Source organism: Carettochelys insculpta, chromosome 2, assembly GCF_033958435.1.
Source record: "Carettochelys insculpta isolate YL-2023 chromosome 2, ASM3395843v1, whole genome shotgun sequence".
Classification (NCBI taxonomy): domain Eukaryota; kingdom Metazoa; phylum Chordata; order Testudines; family Carettochelyidae; genus Carettochelys; species Carettochelys insculpta.
In genome coordinates this window covers 245,146,229-245,164,218 of record NC_134138.1, presented here as the reverse complement: position 1 = coordinate 245,164,218, position 17,990 = coordinate 245,146,229, and the positions used below count along the sequence as shown (strand labels likewise).

Genomic DNA, 17,990 nt, shown 5'->3' with positions numbered 1-17,990 from the left:
TTTCTGAAAAAAGAAAGTGCAGATAAGCCCTGAGATAGATACTATGCCATCTTTCTTCAAAGAATATGAACATTTTACCATCCTCATTCTTCTGTTATAATTTTTTCAAATCTCAATAGATAAAAAGATGGCACTCTTTCACACTAATTGAGTCCTGATTCTGGATCCTATTAAGGTGTTAGTGGGTGTTCTGATGATAGAACGAACATTTGCAACAGTCTTTCAAATATAAAAGGGATATTTCAGTGCTTGTACTCCTTGTTTATGTATGGACAAGTGCTAGAGACAAATCTGTTACTCAGAATTCTAGATGAATGAACGTGTATGTTCCTGAGGATCTGTTTACGTATCTAGGTTTGTTGGAATTGTAAGAAAAATGCCACCAAGTAAAAAGAAAGGGTAACAAACTGAATAAATAATAATTTGAATTGGGTCTTACCCATGAAAGCTCATTACCTAATAAATTTGTTAGGATTTAAGGTGCTACACGACTGCTTGCTATAAATAAAATGTGGTTGGTTATTCATGTCATTCATTGTTGTGTCTCTTAAATACTTCACAGTTATTGTATTTTGTGCCTGTAAATGAAATGTTTTAAGAGTCACAAAATGATTCTAAATGAATGCTTTCAAACCTCTTCTGAGGTTTTTTCCTAATAGATTAAGTAATTTGAATAAACCCTATTCTCTTATCTACACTGATTATCTTAAATCTTGTCAGTCACCAGACAGCGAGTAGGATGTCTTCATGTCACCCTCTTGTTTGTGAGTCCTTTGAAGGCTGAGCAGCCCAATTCTGGAGCCGCAGTTTTTATCACAGATGGGGCAGGTACTGGTAGCTGTTGGAGGGATGCAAGGCAGTTTTTGACACTCTTTTCTTCTCCACCTCTCCTTGTCCACATTGCGGCAGGACATCTGAAATTCTGCCACTCCCTCATGGATTACCGCCGTCCACTGGGGACAGTTTTGGGCAAGATTTTCCCAAGTGTCAACGCCGAAGCTTCAGTCTTTTGTGCATGTCTTCAGCATGTGCTTTTTGCACTTCCATTGTATTCAGCACTCCTCTGACCTCCCTCCAAGTTGGAAAACAGAATCTATTTTGGGAAGTGCTGATCAGGCATCCAAACCACATGACCAGTCCAATGAAGTTGTTGATGAATGATAATGGCTTCAATGCTGGCCATATTTGACTCTTCCAGTATGCTAGTGTTCATGCATCTATCCTCCCAAGAGATATTTAGGGTTCTCCTGAGGCAGCAATGATGATATTGTACAAGTGCTTTCAGATGTGTTGTGCTTGTGTGTTGCCCAGGTTTCACATGTGTACAGTAGCATTGTAATAATCACTGTATGGTATACAAGGAGTTTTTTTCTTGGGATAGATGTCCCAGTTCTTGAAGATCCTTTGTCTCAGGCAGAGCTTGCATGGCTCAGACGTGTCATCAGTGTCGACTTTAGTGGAAAGATGGCTTCCAAGGTATGGGAAGTGTTTCATGTTTTCCAGCAGTTCTCCATTGACTTCAGTAGAAGGTAAATGAGATTGTCCCATCGGCAAGGGTTTGTGAAGCACCTTGGTCTTTTTGATGTTCACTATGAGGCTGAGATTCTCGTATGCTTCAGCGAAGGCACTTAAGATGGTCTGGAGGGCTATGGGAGAAAGAGCAGCAAGCACGTTGTCATTTGCATACCGGAGCTCCATGATCTAGGTTGTGTAGGTCTCACTTTTAGCCTTCAGTCTCCTGAGATTGTCTATACAATGAATGGGAAGCTTTTCAATCTTCACGCCATCTGGAAACGTGCCATCCACGAGGTGAAGGGTCACTCCATGGCTATGAAGATGCAGAACAGTGATGGGGCAATGATGCCGCCTTGTTTGACTCCTGTTTTGACCTCAAAGCGGTCACTCTGGGATCCATTGTTGCTCAATACTGTGACATTGATGTTGTCGTGAGGCAGCCTCAAGATGCTAATTAATTTTTTGGGGCAGCTGATCCGTGAGAGGATGGTTCACAGGGTGCTACAATCGACTGAGTCAAATGCTTTGGTCAGGTTGATGAAACTCATGGTTGGTTTTGTTCATAACCTTTTTCTTGCAGCTGCCAGGTGATGAAGATGATGTCTGCTGTTCCTTGGAATGGTTGGAAGCCACACTGAGATTCTGAGAAAATTTCTTCTCAGAGTGGCAGGAGTCGCTTTGCAAGAATTCAAGACAAGATTTTCCTTGCCATTGCCAGGAGAGAGATCTTAAGTACCTTTCCAGTTAAAGGATGGGTTATTAAAACTAATCATCAATAACCGTGGGCTCAGCGCCCATTGGTGTCTGATGCCTCTCTCACTATTCCTTCCATCTTTCCCTATCCAGTGCAGAGTGGCTTAGTTTCTGTGGACTAGCTCCGCACCAATCTACTACATCATCTATGCATTCTCTGTGGGGCCTGCCTCTCCGATTTGAACTATCCATTATGCCAAATACTAGGGTCTTGATTTTTCATTCGTCGTTCATTCTGCAAATATGTGCATATAGTTGTAGCTTCCATTTTATAACCTTCTGCAGCAGGTTCTCTTTCAGTTGTACCTTCCTATATAATTCCTCATTGGTGACCTTCTGCATCCATCCTATTCTCAGAATCTTTCCATAACAACTCCTTTCGAACGCCAATATTCTTCTTTTCGAATCATTTGTTATCACCCATGTCTCACACCCGTACAACATGCTGCTGAATACACACATTTTCAAGACTCCCAGCTTTGTTCTTAAGCTAATTGCCTTGCTTTTCCAGATCTTAGCCATTGCCTTCAAACTCCCTCTTGCTTTTGCTATTCTAGTCACTATTTCCTCCTTAGTCTAGATCATACGTTATGTTGCTCCCCAGATATGTGTACTTCTCTACATTTTCTAGTTCAATACCATCCATGCTGATCTTCCTTCCTATTTCCTTATCTCCAAATACCATTGTTTTTGTTTTAACAATGTTCATAATCAGTCCGTACCGCTTCACTTCTTCGTTTAACATCCGCACCATTTTCGCTAGCTTCTCCTCATCTTCCTCAATGATAATTATGTCATCTGTGAACCTCAAGTTGTTAATTCTTTTCCCTTGCACAGATATCCCTTCTGCCTCTTCCTTAATCTTGTCCATCGCTCTCTCCAGATGTGCAATGAAGATACTTGGCGATATTGGATCTCCTTGTCTCGTACCTCTACTTGTTTTAAACCAACTTCCCAACTCCCTGCATGTTCTCACCACTGCCTCCACATTATCATTGATATCTTTCAACAACTGTATTAGTCTGCTCTGTATGACTCCAACACTCTGTATGACTCCAACACCGCCCAAGTCACTTTCTGATCTATTCTGTCAAATGCCTTTTGAAAATTGACGAAGCAAGCTTATAAGTTTTTGTTCTTTCGTTGAGCTTTCTCCACTATCAGTTTTAGTGCCAATATCTGCTGTACGGGACTTCTATCTTTTCTGAACCCTGTTTGCTCATCTGCTATATGTTCTTCTATCTGCGATCTTAATCGCTCAGTCAGTATCATCATCAGCACCCTACTTAGATGACTCGTTAGGGCAATCTTTCTGTAGTTCTTGCACTCCAGTGTACTTCCTTTCTTGGGTATTGTCAGTGGTACAGATCTTGTCCATTCCTTGGGTGCCTTCTCTTCTTTCCATGCTATATTACGTAGTCAGTGTATTTCCTGAATCATGCTTTCTCCGCCATATTTGATCATCTCTCCCATGATCTTATCATTTCCAGGTCTCTTGTTGTTCTTTAGTCATTTCACTGCTTTTTCTAATTCCAACTTTGAAGTATCCGTCTCGCTCTCAATGCTCTGGGGAGATATCTCTTTCAATTCTTCAGTCAGTCTCTCTGAGACACTCAGGTCCAACTGTGCTTTGTATAGATCAGTGCAATATGTCGTTCATTGCTGCACAATCTTCTCCCTGTTCACGAGCACTTCTTCGTTCTCATCTTTGATCACCATCTGCTTCGGTTGCCATTTCCTATTAATATTCCCAATTGTCTTATACACCTCCGTGGTCTTACATTCACTGTAATACCTCTCGATATCTTCACATCGCTCCTCTAACCATATCTCCTTATCCTTTCTGGCTGCTTTCCTTACCTCATTGCATTTCATCCTGTATTGCTGTTCTGCCATCTCAGAAACATCTCTTCTGATCTTCAACGCTCTTTTCTCTTGAACCAACTTCAGTGTCTTCTGGGTAATCCACTTCTTATTGATCTTTTCTTTTTCTGGAACAGTGTGCTCAATTGCCTCTTCTATAGCGATGGCTATCCCTGCGACTCTGTTATCTAGGTCTTTCTCTGTGGTGATATTCTTAATCTTCTCTTCAAGTGCTGTTCTGTTTGCATTCCCTGTTTCTTCCTCACATAGCCTCGCCACATCTCTTCTTTTCTTAAAGTGTGTCTTACATTTTCTTTTGAGTTTTATCTTGATGTTTATGATCACTAGACTGTGGTCTGAATCTATATCTGCTCCTTGGGAAGTTCGGCCCTGCTGTACTGATGTTATCTATCTTCTTCTTATCAAAATCATATCTATCATGTTCTTGGACTTCTCGTCATTCGATCGCAATGTCCACTTCCTACAGTCCTTTTTGTTGGAATCTCATGTTGCAAATCACCATCTCATGCTCTGTAGCAAACGCTAACAGTTTCTCACCTCATTCGTTTCTTTCTCCATATCCAACCTTCCCATGACTCTCTCCCAACCTTCATTATCTGTTCCAACCTTCAGATTCCAATCTCCTCGGATGATCAACATATCTTTCTTCGGTATCTCTTCCACCGTCTTTGTCAAGTCTTTATAAAATAGCTCAATCTCTTTCTCCACACTGTCTGATGTGGGTGCATACACCTGAATGACTGAGATGTTGAATGGTTTTGCTTCGAATTGCGCGACCATCATTCTTGCACTCACTAGTTTGTATCCTAATAATGCTCTTCTAGCTGTTTTGCTGAGAGGGAATCCAACTCCTGCTTCATGCTTCGTTTCGTTTCATGACCAAATGACTTCACAACCGCATATCTCTCCTGATCCCATCCAACACGTCTCTGCCAGTCCAAGTATATCACATCGATATTTCTGCATTTCCTTCCGAAGCAGCTCTAATTTTCCAGTTGCCCACGATGTTTGGACGTTCCATGTTCCAATGGATAACATATGTGTTAGGTGTAATTTTCTTTCAGTAGCCAACTTATCAACCCAAACCCAATCGCTCGATTGGTATCGCGGACCTTGTTTATCCAGGTGACGTCCGAGCCGGCATCTTTTAACGTTTGGTTGTACTGGCATCAGATTTCATTCATATTGTTGTTTGACGGTCAGCGCATCGACACACATCTGACCAACCCTCCTCCTTCATCCAGGCTTGGGACTAGCATGGAGCTCTCAATGGCTTCATGGTGGAGTTATACCCCCTTTAAAACTGAAAACATTGTCACAGCATCAAACTGGATATCTTATACAGGGTTTTGTGGTAGATTCTTGGACATAACTTTTGCTTTTCAGCTTCTGTCTGCTTGGATGTTCATGATACCTGTGGACTTCTTGGCTGTATGAATCCGTATCTTTCTCATTTCTCTCTGTCCGTAGGCTGGCAAATCTTCCAGCCCCTTAACATTTTTAAAGAGACTTGTACAAGAGTAACTTAGATATCCAATTTGATTGTCCCTCAAGAATATAATTAATTTTTCTTAGTATAATTGTCCATTTACATGGTTCCTGAAGAGTAGTTTGAGGTTCAACTGGCTATATGAAATCAGAGGGGGCATTTAGCAAAGCAGTCGAAGCAAGCAACCTACTTTTGTGTTTCAGCAACACATGTGGAAAATGTCAGTTTTCATCTTCAGGTTGGACATAGATACCAGTAAGCCCATCCAAAATTTTTTTGAAGTGTAGATCACCAGGTTGTGAACTAAGAGCAATTACATTTCACTTGTTTAAACTATTTGGCTTTTTGTGATGTTGGACAATAGAATTTATCCTAGCCTGTAATGTCAATAATGTTGAAACCTATTTTCAAATTTTCAGATCGCAACATTTAGACATTTGGGCTATGTCTACACTTCAAAGTGCCTGCAGCTACATGGCATGCTGGCACTTCGAAGTTTGATACTTTGAAGTTGCCGCAGCAGAGATTTGCCTATACAAGTGCTGCATATTCATTGCAGCACTTCATTAGTAATCTCTTCCATTATCCTGATTACCATACCCCTTTTGAACAAGGGGGCAAGTGTAGACATAGCCTTTGTTACATAGCAACTTTGGGATTGTGTTTAAAATACTCTAGATAAGATTTAAAATGCCAAAATTGAAACAAAACACCCAAAGAAAACAGTTGAATCTGAAATGATTTTTTCAGCATTTTATTTTGTAGGAAACTTCAAAATATATTTTTGTTTTGTTCCAACAAAATGAAAGAATTGAACTCAAGAAATTTTCCGTGAAATAGAAAATCGAGTTCCCACCCAATTCTAAAATTAAGTATGATCTCCTAACTATATGAAAGACTATTAAAGTGTTGTGTGTATGTATATATAAAAAAGTAGCAGAATACCTTTTTTCCTCTGTGTATCCTCTTCTTATAGGCTGTTTCTAGACTATCCCCCAACTTGGAAGGGGGCATGGTGATTAATGGTCAGGATGTTAGTAATGAAGTGCTGCAGTGCATATGCAGCACTTCATTAGGCTAAATCTCCCCCATGGCAACTGTGAAGGAGCACATGTAGCCACAGATCAGCACTCCAAAATTTTGAGGAGTAAAGGGACTGCAAAGGAGTGTGGGCACTTTCAAGTACTCACAGCTGGCCCACGGCTACATGCAAGCCAGCACTTCAAAGTTTCACACTTGCAGTTGCTGCGGGGGAGATTTAGCCTAATGAAGTGCTGCATATGCACCTCAGCACTTCATTAGTAATCTTCTGACACCCTATTTACCATGCTCCCTTCAAAGTTGGGGCTAGTCTAGACACAGCCATAATGTTTATAACAATAAGTTTGTTCTGAAGTTTATATCTGAACATCTGACCTGAAACACTTCTTTTTATGAAGCAAACATTGTAAAGGAAAACAGATTGTAAGTACATTTCTTACTCAGTTGTCCCAATTTTTATCTCAGGTAAGTGAAACAATAAAAATAGATATGTCCTTTGGATGATCACTTCTGTTTTGAATGTCAGTTCTTAAAGCTGCGTTGCTTTAACTTTTTTTTGTAGGCCTTCCATTTCAGATGACTTAAAAGTAGGCTATTTTATCACAGATCATGCCACTCAAACAGATATCAAAGAAACAGTAGAACTAAAGGAGCTGACTAATACTACACAAGCCCTCGTACAGGTAAGAGAGCCTCTTGGATATATCTCAGGATATTCTTTGCCATATTGTAAGGTAAGTCTTCCATCAGTCATCTTTACCTTTTGTGTTATTGAAGCATGGGGGCCTAATCTAGTCTTCTGTACTGTTGTTTAATTTAAGCTTACATAAACAGGGTATTTCGTAATTCTGTTTAGAAGGATGCCAAAGTACTACAGTCATCAAAATTGCCACTCATCCAATGTTGTTTTACAGGATCAGACTCATTACAGTAGTCATAGTTTCTTATTAGTTTATTTTGTATTAACAGGGAAGGTTATAGAAAAGTATCCTTTTATAGTGTGATGTAAATGTCAATATTTACATTTTTAGTTGACTGACTCCATCCAGCAAGATTTTATGATCTATAAACATTTCCTTCAAGCACAGTATGAAGAAAAAATAAAAGAGCAGGCTTCAAATCTCTATAGACAGATAAATGACAGACTGAGAGATGTGGAAACTTTTCATAAACAGGTACAGAATAATCTATTTAAAATGTCAATTTTTCATTCATCTACTCTGCATTTGGGCGTATTACCAATATGTAATAGTATAAGATAAAATTAATCCATAAATGTGTTTAGTAATATGAATGTGAATTTCCAAAGATATGCAGTTTTAAAAAGTAGAGGATAGTCATATGGAAAGCATATGTATATAATAGAATACAGTAGACCCTCAACTTATGCAGAGGTCGCATTCTTGCACAACCCCTCATAAGTCAAACTTCGCATAACTCAGGGGAGTCAGAAAACTGACCAGTGCAGAACTAATGGTCAGTTTCCCTGCTCCTGTCAATGGTGGCAGGCAACTGTTGGGGCGGTAGCCAAGACTCAGGCTCTTACCTGCACACCGACAGGAGCCAGGAAACTGACCAGTGCAGAGTCGTGTTAACCTGACATACGGGCAACTTGAGTTGTGCGTATCTCGGGGTTCTCCTCTACTAGAACTGGAAGAGAGCTTGAGAGGTCATTGAGATCAGCCCCCTACATGCATGGTGGGACCAAGCATCATCTATGACAGGCATGTCCAACCTGCAGCCCTGGACAGCTAGTAATGCGGCCCCACAAGATCGTAAACTTTTAACATTATTATGTGATTTATATACATTAACTATATTATATATTTTATATGCGGCCCAAGACAATTCCTCTTCACTCAATGCGGCCCAGGCAAGCCAAAAGGTTGGACACCATGATCTATGAAATCCCTGATGGATGTTTATCTAACCTGCTCTTATATATCTTCAATTATGGAGATTCCCCAGCCTCTCTAGGCAATTATTTCCAGTGCTTAAGCACCCTACCAGGAAATTTTTCCTCTTAAGAACATAAGAACAGCCATACTGGGTCAGACCATAGACCCATCAAGCTCAGTGTCCTGTCTTCTGACAGTGACCAATGCCAGGTGCCCCAGAGGGAATGAACAGAACAGGTAGTCATGAAGTAATCAATTCCCTGTTGGCCATTTCCAGCCACCTGCAAACAGAGGCTAGGGACACCGTCCATGCCCATCCTGCCTAATAGCCATTGATGGACTGATCCCCCATGGATTTATCTAGTTTTGTTTTAAACTCTTCTATAGTCTTGGTCTTCACAACATCCTCTGCCAAGGAGTTCCATAGGTTAACTGTGAGTTGTGTGAAAAAAAATTCCTATGGTTTGTTTTAAACTTGCTGTCTACTAATTTCATTTGGTGACCCCAGTTCTTGTGTTGTGAGGAGTAAATAACAATTCCTTATTTATTTTCTTCACACTACTCATGATTTTATATACCTCTATCATATTCCCCCTTAATCATCTTTTTTCCAAGCTAAAAAGTCCCAGTCTTATTAATCTCTCTTCAGATGGTAGACATTCCATACTCTTAAGCATTTTTATTGCCCTTCTCTGAACCTTTTCCAATTCCAATGTATCTTTTTTGAGATGGGGAGACTACATCTGGGCACAGTATTCCAGATGTGGATGTACCATGGATTTGTATAAAGGTAATATGACATTTTCTGTCTTAGCAGCAACGAAGGGTCCTGTGGCATCTTATAGACTAACAGAAAAGTTTTGAGCCTGAGCTTTCGTGAGCACAGACTTTTTTCTGTCTTATCTATTCCTTTCTTAATGATTCCCAACATTTTGTTAGCTTTTTTGACTGCCACTGCACACTGAGTGGACGTCTTCAGAGAACTATCCACAATGACTCCAAGATCTCTTTCTTGAGTGGTAACAGCCAAGTCAGACCCGATCATTCTATATGTATAGTTGGGATATTTTCCAATGTGCATTACTTTGCATTTATCAGCATTGTCCGATGTAAACCTCCTTTGCTGCAATTTAAGCCCATTGCTTCTTGTCCTATCGTCAGAAGTTAAGGAGAATAATTTTTCTCCCTCCTCTTTGTAACACCCTTTTAGAGAGCTGTTATCATGTTCCCTTTCAGTGTTGTCTTTTTCCAAACTGAGCAAATCCAATTCCTTCAATTGTCCCTCATAAGTCATATTTTCCAGACTTCCTTTCTATGGACCTTCTCTAATTTCTCCACATCTTTCTTGCAAAGTGATGCCCACAACTGGATAATAATACTCCAGTTGAGGCCTAATCAGTGCAGAGTAGAGTGGAAGAATTACTTCTTATGTCTTGTGTATAACACTTCTGTTAATGCATCCCAGAATGCCGTCTGCTCTTTTTTTGTCCCCCAATGGTGTGACACTGTTGACTCATTTAGCTTGTCATTTACTATGACTCCTAGATCCTTTTTGCAGTACTCCTTCCTGAACAGTCATGTTCTAATTTGTATCAAAACAAAAAACAGTCAAGTAGCACTTTAAAGACTAGCAAAATAATTTATTAGGTGAGCTTTCGTGAGACAGACCCACTTCTTCAGACCATAGCCATACCAGAACTGACTCAATACTTAAGGCACAAAGAACAAAAAACGGTAATCAAGGAGGACAAATCAGAAAAAAAATGATCAAGGTGAGCAAATCAGAGAGTGGAGGGGTGCAGCGGGAAGGTCAAGAATTAGATTAAGCCAAGTATGCAGACGAGCCCCTATAGTGACTCAGAAAATTCCCATCCCGGTTCAAACCACGTGTTAAGGTGCCAGATTTGAATATGAAAGACAGCTCGGCTGTTTCGCTTTGAATAGCGGTGCGAAATTTTTTTTTCAGTAACACTCATACTCTTAAGTCATTAACAGAATGGTCCACTCCATTAAAATGTTGACTAACTGGTTTGTAGATCTGGAGTGTTTTGATGTCTGTTTTGTGCCCATTAACCCTTTGTCTAAGGGAGTTAGAAGTCTGTGCAATATACAAAGCATTTGCAACAAAGCCCACTGCCCGCTTTGTCCACATATCTTCTCTGGAAATACCATCATTGGACCTAACCAGGTTATTTACAGAATCACAGGCACTTTCTCATGCTTCTCAACTAACATCATATACGCCATCATGTGCCAGCAATGCCCAGATGCTTTGTATATTGGACAGATTTAATTTCAAGCTTCCAAAATATCAGTATGAACCGTAAATAATAAAACATTTTTAAAATTTGAGAATGTGTGGAATTCCCTTGTATATATGCAAATATTTTAAATATAATCATTGCATTTCAAGTGTTTTCTTTATAAATATTTAATAGCTATTGGTTGCTTCTTTTCAACAGCGTGCATCTAAAGTACTTGTGAACCCATGTATACAAAAGTGCATAGAGTATAATTATTTAGCCAAATGTGTAATGAGAGTTTCTTATGTTCCAATGATAGGAAAAACAAAAAGAAAAGTTTTAGGAACACTGGGTTGTTTAACTTTTTTTTTCAGAACATAGGATTTGGACAACATTTTGATTTTGCTCAGTGGAAAGTCAATGAGAGAGAACTTTTTTTATATTGTGGACTTTCTTAAAGTCCAGTATAATTATATTTCATTAATCGATTAAAATTTGGAATTGCAGAAAGAAGTCAAAATTCGACAAAGCTACCAACAGCAACTATGCGATGCACTTGCTATTCTCAGAGTAGAATATGAGGTAGGTTTTAACTATAATGTTTTTGTCAGGCTAACATTGATATGGAGAGTGATTAGAACATGTTAATAACAGGCTACAGTGTTTTTGAGTGCTGGTACATTGTCAAAGCTGAAAAAAATAGAGTATAATAGGACAGTTTGAATTTGCCATATTAAGACTTCAAAAAACAGTATACAGACTTGAAATAACAAAAATGGAAATAATATCAAATATTTTAACAACTTCATCAGCGACAATTAGTTCTTGTGCTACTGAAGAGTCTGATGCATTTCTTACACAAATAATCTCATTGACTTCAATGTACTCAAAAAAATTCAGGATTGGGCTCATATAATTGGTTAGAGCGTAATCCTGCAAGCTGCTGATAATTGAAGATTCAGGTCTCAGGAAAATCATGGTAGCCTCTTAAAGTGTGGAATATTTGGAAAGTTGAATTTAACTTTTATGTACAAAATGAGTATATAATAAAAATGAGTTTATAATAGACTAGTTGAAATTATTTAAATGTTTAGAATATTACATCTTCCTGTAGAAGTTCATATCCTTCCATTTTTACAGCCTATTAAATTGGAGTTGTAACTACTGATCAGAAAAAAAAATCCTTTCATGACTAGTTCAGTTACATAATCTAAGTATGCTAATCAGACAAAATATTGTATGTCATGCAGCAGGTAAAAGAAAAGTTTCTTAGTGTGTTTTGCAGGGTTGTAGCTGTGTTCATGTCAAAATAACTTTGAGTGAGGTAATGTCTTTTATTTCGTCATATTATTGCAGAAGTGTAACAGGCCACTTTATATTGAAGGGTTTCTTACAATATGTGTTAATTTCACTAAATAATGTATTTTGCCTTTTATTTAATTATGATACTCTGAGTACCTTTCCCACTCGTGAAGAAGACTCTGTAGTTTGAACGCTTGTCTCTTTCATCAGCAGAAGTTGTCTCAATAATCAACCATCTTGTCTCTCTTGGTGCATTTCATAATTCCACTCCTAAATCTTGATTGTAGACAAACCTAAATCAGTGGTTCTTAACCAGATGTGTCTGTATCTCTGTGGGTACACAGATTCTTCTGGGGTACATGAACTCAGCTAGATATTTGCCTAATTTTATAATAGGCTACATAAATAGAGTTGCAAATTCCATACAAACTAAAATTTCATCCTGATAACAGTATGTTTATGCTGCTCTACATACTGAATACTGAAATACAGTAAACTCTTTCATATCTGGCATTCTATTTTTCGGAACTCTCAAATAATCTTTTAACCATAAGTAAATTTTACTTTCGTTTTACATAAGAACAGTACAGTGAAAGTAATACAAATAAATACAGCAAATACAGTAGGGCTATGTCTGCAGAAGAAGCCTCTGACAGAAGTCCCAGTCAGAAGAGATTTGCCAGCAAAACTTCTGTCGACAGATCGTGTCTATGCATAAAAGTGGATCAATCTTTCAATCTGCTCGGTCGACAGAAAGTGGCCATGCGCTCCGGCCGCTCTGTTGACAGAACCAGCCCTGGAAGCAAGGCTCAAGTGAAGGGCAAGCCCTTTTGGGACTGCTGGCCCCATGCACCCTTAAAGCTCCCCAGCCACGTTTCCTGCCCATGCTGAGGCTTGCCTACCTCCTGTAAGGACAGCAAAGCCATTGCAGGGCTCCCAAGCTGTTTGAGTGAAAAGCACTTCTTGCCAGACCACTAACATGCCAGAGTAGCCCTCGGCCTTGCCCAGGACCAATGATTAGCTGCTTCTGGCCCTACTCCTGATCCCAGTCAGTGTGTGCCACCGCATCTGGAGGGGACGACCCTGACAGGCAGCCCGTGGAGTATGCCTGTAGTGCCCTGCCTGCCCTCATTCGCTTGGGTGCTTAGGCGAGTCTGGTGGTACCCGACCGTGGGGTGATGGGGTGACCAGCAGTGGACACACAACTTCAGGATGCACAAGGACACCTTTCTGGAACTGTGCACCTGGCTTGCCCCTGCCCTCTGACGACAGGACACCAACATGCCCCTTGAGAAGTGGGTTGTGATCACCTTGTGGAAGCTGGCCACCCAATAGCTACAGCTCCATGGCCAAAGGTGGGAAGGGGAACAGCAGGGCATGCTGCTGTCAGCCAGCCAGACCTCCACAAGGTCCAGGGGTCAGCTGACCCAGGCCACTCACTGGTCCAAGGCCCACTCCTACTGCCACTCCTCTTCCGAACATAGCTGGTGCTTCGCAATGTCATTTTGCCCCTGGAGGGTGGCCATGTAGTCCTGAAGGCTGTTGTCTTCCGGGTGGCAACGTCTCCTCTAGCTGCAGGCACACTGTAGTGGGGAGGGGCTGCCAGTTTGCAGGGGTGCCGCTCTGGGTTCCACAGGCTCCAGCTCCTCCATGGGGCTGTCTGGTTGCGTGGTGGGGCTGGCCTGGCCCTTGTATGGTGCAGCTGTAGGGATAGAGGGGAAGGCAGTGAGACCTTCCCACTGTGCAGCCCCCAAGCCCCGGACTGTGAGACGGGGCTGGCCTGGGTGCATGCACCCAAGCTCTGCCACACGGGGACCCTATGGTGTCATGAGGACTGGCCTGATTGCAGACACACACACACCCAGTCCCACAGGCTAGAGGCCCGGGGGGCTGGCCAGGGAGGGGTGCCCGCATGGGTGGCAGGTGAGCCAAGTGCAGGTGGGCCCTCTTTGGGGCTCAACCACACACGTCTCACAGTGCTGTCCACCGAGCGCAAGTGATGCCTGTTGCCTGCAGGTGTGTCTGCAAGCTGAGAGCCGCACTCCTGGGTGATGTGTCTAGGGTCAGGCAATTGCCTGTGTGGCTGTCCTGCTCCTAGCCGTGGCAGAGGCAGGATGACCCCCTCCCGGGTCCTGGAGGTCACGTAGCCCCTGACCCCCTCCAAGGTTCTGGAGGTTGTGCAGCCCCCTGTGGGGCTTGCAGCGCATCGGCAGCAGTGCCTGGGGCTCACCTGCTGGGTCCAGGTGGAACACACTGCCATGTACATGGGTGTATGTGCCTCATCCACAGCATGGGTTCCCTCCCAAGCCAGCCTGGTGAGACCTGTGGCACACCCCGCATGCCTGCCTGCCTGCCTGCCCTCTGGCTCCTTACTTCCCCACAGCCTGGGGGTGTGTGAACCTTGGGGTACTCACCAGATGGTCCTGCGGACAATGCCAGATGTTGTGACACTGGAGGGGCTCCGAGTCCAAGGCAATGATGAGACTCTCCTGGCTGGACTCGGGGTCAGAGGGTGGATTCTGGGCTGGCTCTAGCAGGATTCCCAGCTCCTGGGTCACTGTCTGTTGGGGGACCTCCTCCTCATTGTTGATGGTTTCATGGCTTGGGTGCCCCATTGTCCCCCCCAAGGAGGTGGTTCAGCTTGTCAAAATAAGGGCTTATGGCCATCCCTGCCCCTGACCACTGTGTGTCCCACGCACACATGTAGCCTTGGCGGAGCTCTTTCACCTTTGCCTACACCTGCTCAAGAGTGTGGGCAGGGTGGCCGTGCTCTGCCAGGGCTCCCGCAATGCGGGTGGAGCTTGGGACATTACAGTGCTTGGCGCTGGGGTCCAGGAGGACCAGCTCATTGACCCAGAGGGACAGCAGGTCCCAGAACTCTGGGCCAGACCAGGAAGGGGCTCACTTCCTGCCGCCTTGGGCTGGGTCCTCAGACCCCTCTCCAGCATCCTGGGAGGGGCCAGAGGTGTCTCAAGCAGCTTGCACCATTGTATGAAGTGCAGGGAGTGGTTGTTGGGGTGTGGTGCTGGACTCCTGCTGCCAGCCTGCAGCTGTGCCTCCAACTTCCTGTATGGGGTCTCCAGGGCTCCTTGTACCTTTAAGAGCAGCCAGAGGCACATGCCATAGAGCCATGCTTGTGGTGGGGAGGGCACCTCCTGGCTCCAGCCGGCTGGTGCCATGGAGGACCCCTCTGTTGATAAAAGGGACCCTGAAGCTTCTCCATGGCTGTTTTCTTGACAGAACTCTTTTGAGGGAGACATTACCTCAGCAGAGAGAGGTATAATGCAGCTGGTGGATGCACTGGGTTTTGTTGACAAAGCACATTTTGCGTATAGAACCTCTGCTGTTTTTTCTGGACAAAAGCCCAGTCTTGCCAGGAAAGGCCTCTCGTGTAGATGTAGCCTATAAACTTACAGTGTACAATGGTACTGTGGTTGGTAAATAAAGTACTCTACATATATTTTTGTTCTCTTCATTTCTAATTTTGTTTTTCTTTAGTGTTAACCATTGCTAGTTATACCTGTCTATTATACAGAATATTTGAATATCTGGCAAACTCCCGGTCCCGGGGCTGCTGAATATGAAAGAGTTTACTGTACAATTATTGTACTTACATTCCAGTTAACTTATAATGCTCTAATAAAAATGAAGTAAGCATTTTTTCAGTAACAGTGTGCTGTGACACATATTTTTGTTTGATTTTTATAAGCTAGTTGTTTTTAAGTGAGATGAAACTTCGGGGCATGCAAGACAAGTCAGACCCCTGAAGGTCTAGCAGGGTTGGGAGACATTGACCTAACCTGTGTTCTACTGCCATCTAGAGACTATGATTAAAGATTTGATATATCACATGAATTCTGATTTCAGCTAATTTTTGTATGTCCTTTTACCAGTAATAATTCTTGACAGGAACTTATTGAACTTTGATATGCAGATAAAGAAATATTTTAAATATTATTTTGCAGAAAACATTGCCAGCATTTTAAACTTCTTTTATGATTGGTTGATTACTGATGTGGGTAGGACACAGAATAATATTTTTACTACAGTTTTTTGTCATACTTGTACATATTTATGCACAAAACAGCATAGTGAGGGTATATAGCAGCAAGAGTACAGCATAATGCAGGGAGCACTGTGGTAAAGATTAGTAATGAAAACAAACTGGAAAAGACAAACATGCTCTTTGAGAGAAGATTGAAGAGACTGGATATGTTTAATCTGGCGAATAGAAGATTGGGAGGGGGATGTAAATTTCTAAGTACATAAAAGGTTGTTGCAAGCTGAAGGGAGAAAAATTGTTCTTCGCTTCTTGTCCTATCCTCAGAAGTTATGTGCTTAAATTGCAGCAAAGACTATTTAGGTTGAATGCTAGGAAAAGCTTCCTGGAATAAATTGCATGGGAAACTTGTGGAATTTCCATCACTGGAGATTCTTAAAAGCAGGTTAGCCACATACCTGGCAGGATGATTTAGATTAGGGTTGGTAACCAAAATAGTGAAAAGAACCTTTTTTTGTTTTTGTTTTTTTTTCTTCCAAATTCAGTAAAAAAAACTCAGTAATTCAAGAACCACAGTGCATGTGAATACGAGATGGTCCTTAATAAATAATGTCAAACCATACTTTTTGTAACCCCTATTTTTAGAACAGTTTACACACAATGATTTGTAACACAATACATGTTTTACTACAGGACAGTCACAAACTTCTTACATATTCCATTTGTTCACACTTCACGTGTGTTTGTACCAATATCTTCCTGACTTTCACTCCCAAACCTTCTCTCTTTGGAGGATGCTAGATGTCATCTGCTTCCACCTGTTAAATACAATAAGCATATAGAGACAACAATTATGCTGTTTCAAATAAATACATTGTTAATGTGAATTCATATAAATGAAATGGGGCATTTAATTATTTTAAGTATATTGATAAAGTTTTCAGCTAATTAATATTTTAGTGCAATTTCTGCTGCTAAGTTTCTTTAGACAGTAGGCTGTTTTCATTTTCAAGTAGGACTGCAGACTTCCGGCATTCATTTGGCTTCTTGGTTTGCTTTTTAATGAAATTTGTATTTGAAAACGCTTGCACAGGTAAGTAGATCCAGAGATGGACAGGGTACCAAATGCATATCTCTTCATGTTACTATAGGCATCCAGTAAAGAATTCCAAACTTCAGACACAATTTAGTCCTGTTTTTTTTTTTTTTTTTTTTTTTTAAGATCAAGCATTTCAATTCATCTGTGTTGAAGTGCCAGAGTAGATTTCAACCTTACTAGGTCTTCGAGTTCAGTCACCAAGCCTCTGAATTTCCAAGTCCATATGTCCTTGTCCTGCAAATCAGCCAATTTGAGTTCTACTTGGTCCATTCCTGTAAAATGTTTAAAAATTGTGTGCAAGGGTATCAGCTTCAAGGGGTTTCAACACAAATGACACAAGTTGCCATTGCCCCTCTAAATTCCTCTTGCATTTTCAGTATCACATTTTTGAGGTTTGCAATGTTAAGCTCATACTTTGTTGCCTCTTCGAATTGCTTGAGTGATGGGAAATGAACCAGCGAATGTGTCTCAGTGTTTGGCTCAATGTTAGTTTTCTCTCAAATGATAGCAGCTTTTCTAAAAGTAAGAGAGCTGTGTTTCCCTTTCCTAGTAGCTTTCTGTTAAGGCCATTAAAATCCACCGCATAGTGAAATCCACCGCAAAGTGAAATTTCTGTAGCCGCATAGAAACTGTCCCCTCTGCATATTCACAAGCCTTTTCTTGCGTGAATGCCTTCACTTCTTCCAGACAGGCTGCAAAACGCACAAGCCTGTTTCCCCTGGAAGGCCACCATACCTTGTTGTGCTGGTGAAGGTCAGAATATTGA

At 41.6% G+C, this 17,990-nt stretch overlaps 1 protein-coding gene across 1 annotated transcript in view; it reads left to right on the top strand.

Moving 5' to 3' along the window:
* C2H10orf67 (chromosome 2 C10orf67 homolog) overlaps positions 1 to 17,990 on the top strand; it is an 80,629-nt gene that overhangs the window by 1,502 nt on the left and 61,137 nt on the right. The window contains 3 exon segments of the mRNA XM_074985505.1: positions 7,245 to 7,365; positions 7,714 to 7,857; positions 11,331 to 11,405. Coding sequence (XP_074841606.1) covers positions 7,245 to 7,365; positions 7,714 to 7,857; positions 11,331 to 11,405 — 340 coding nt within the window.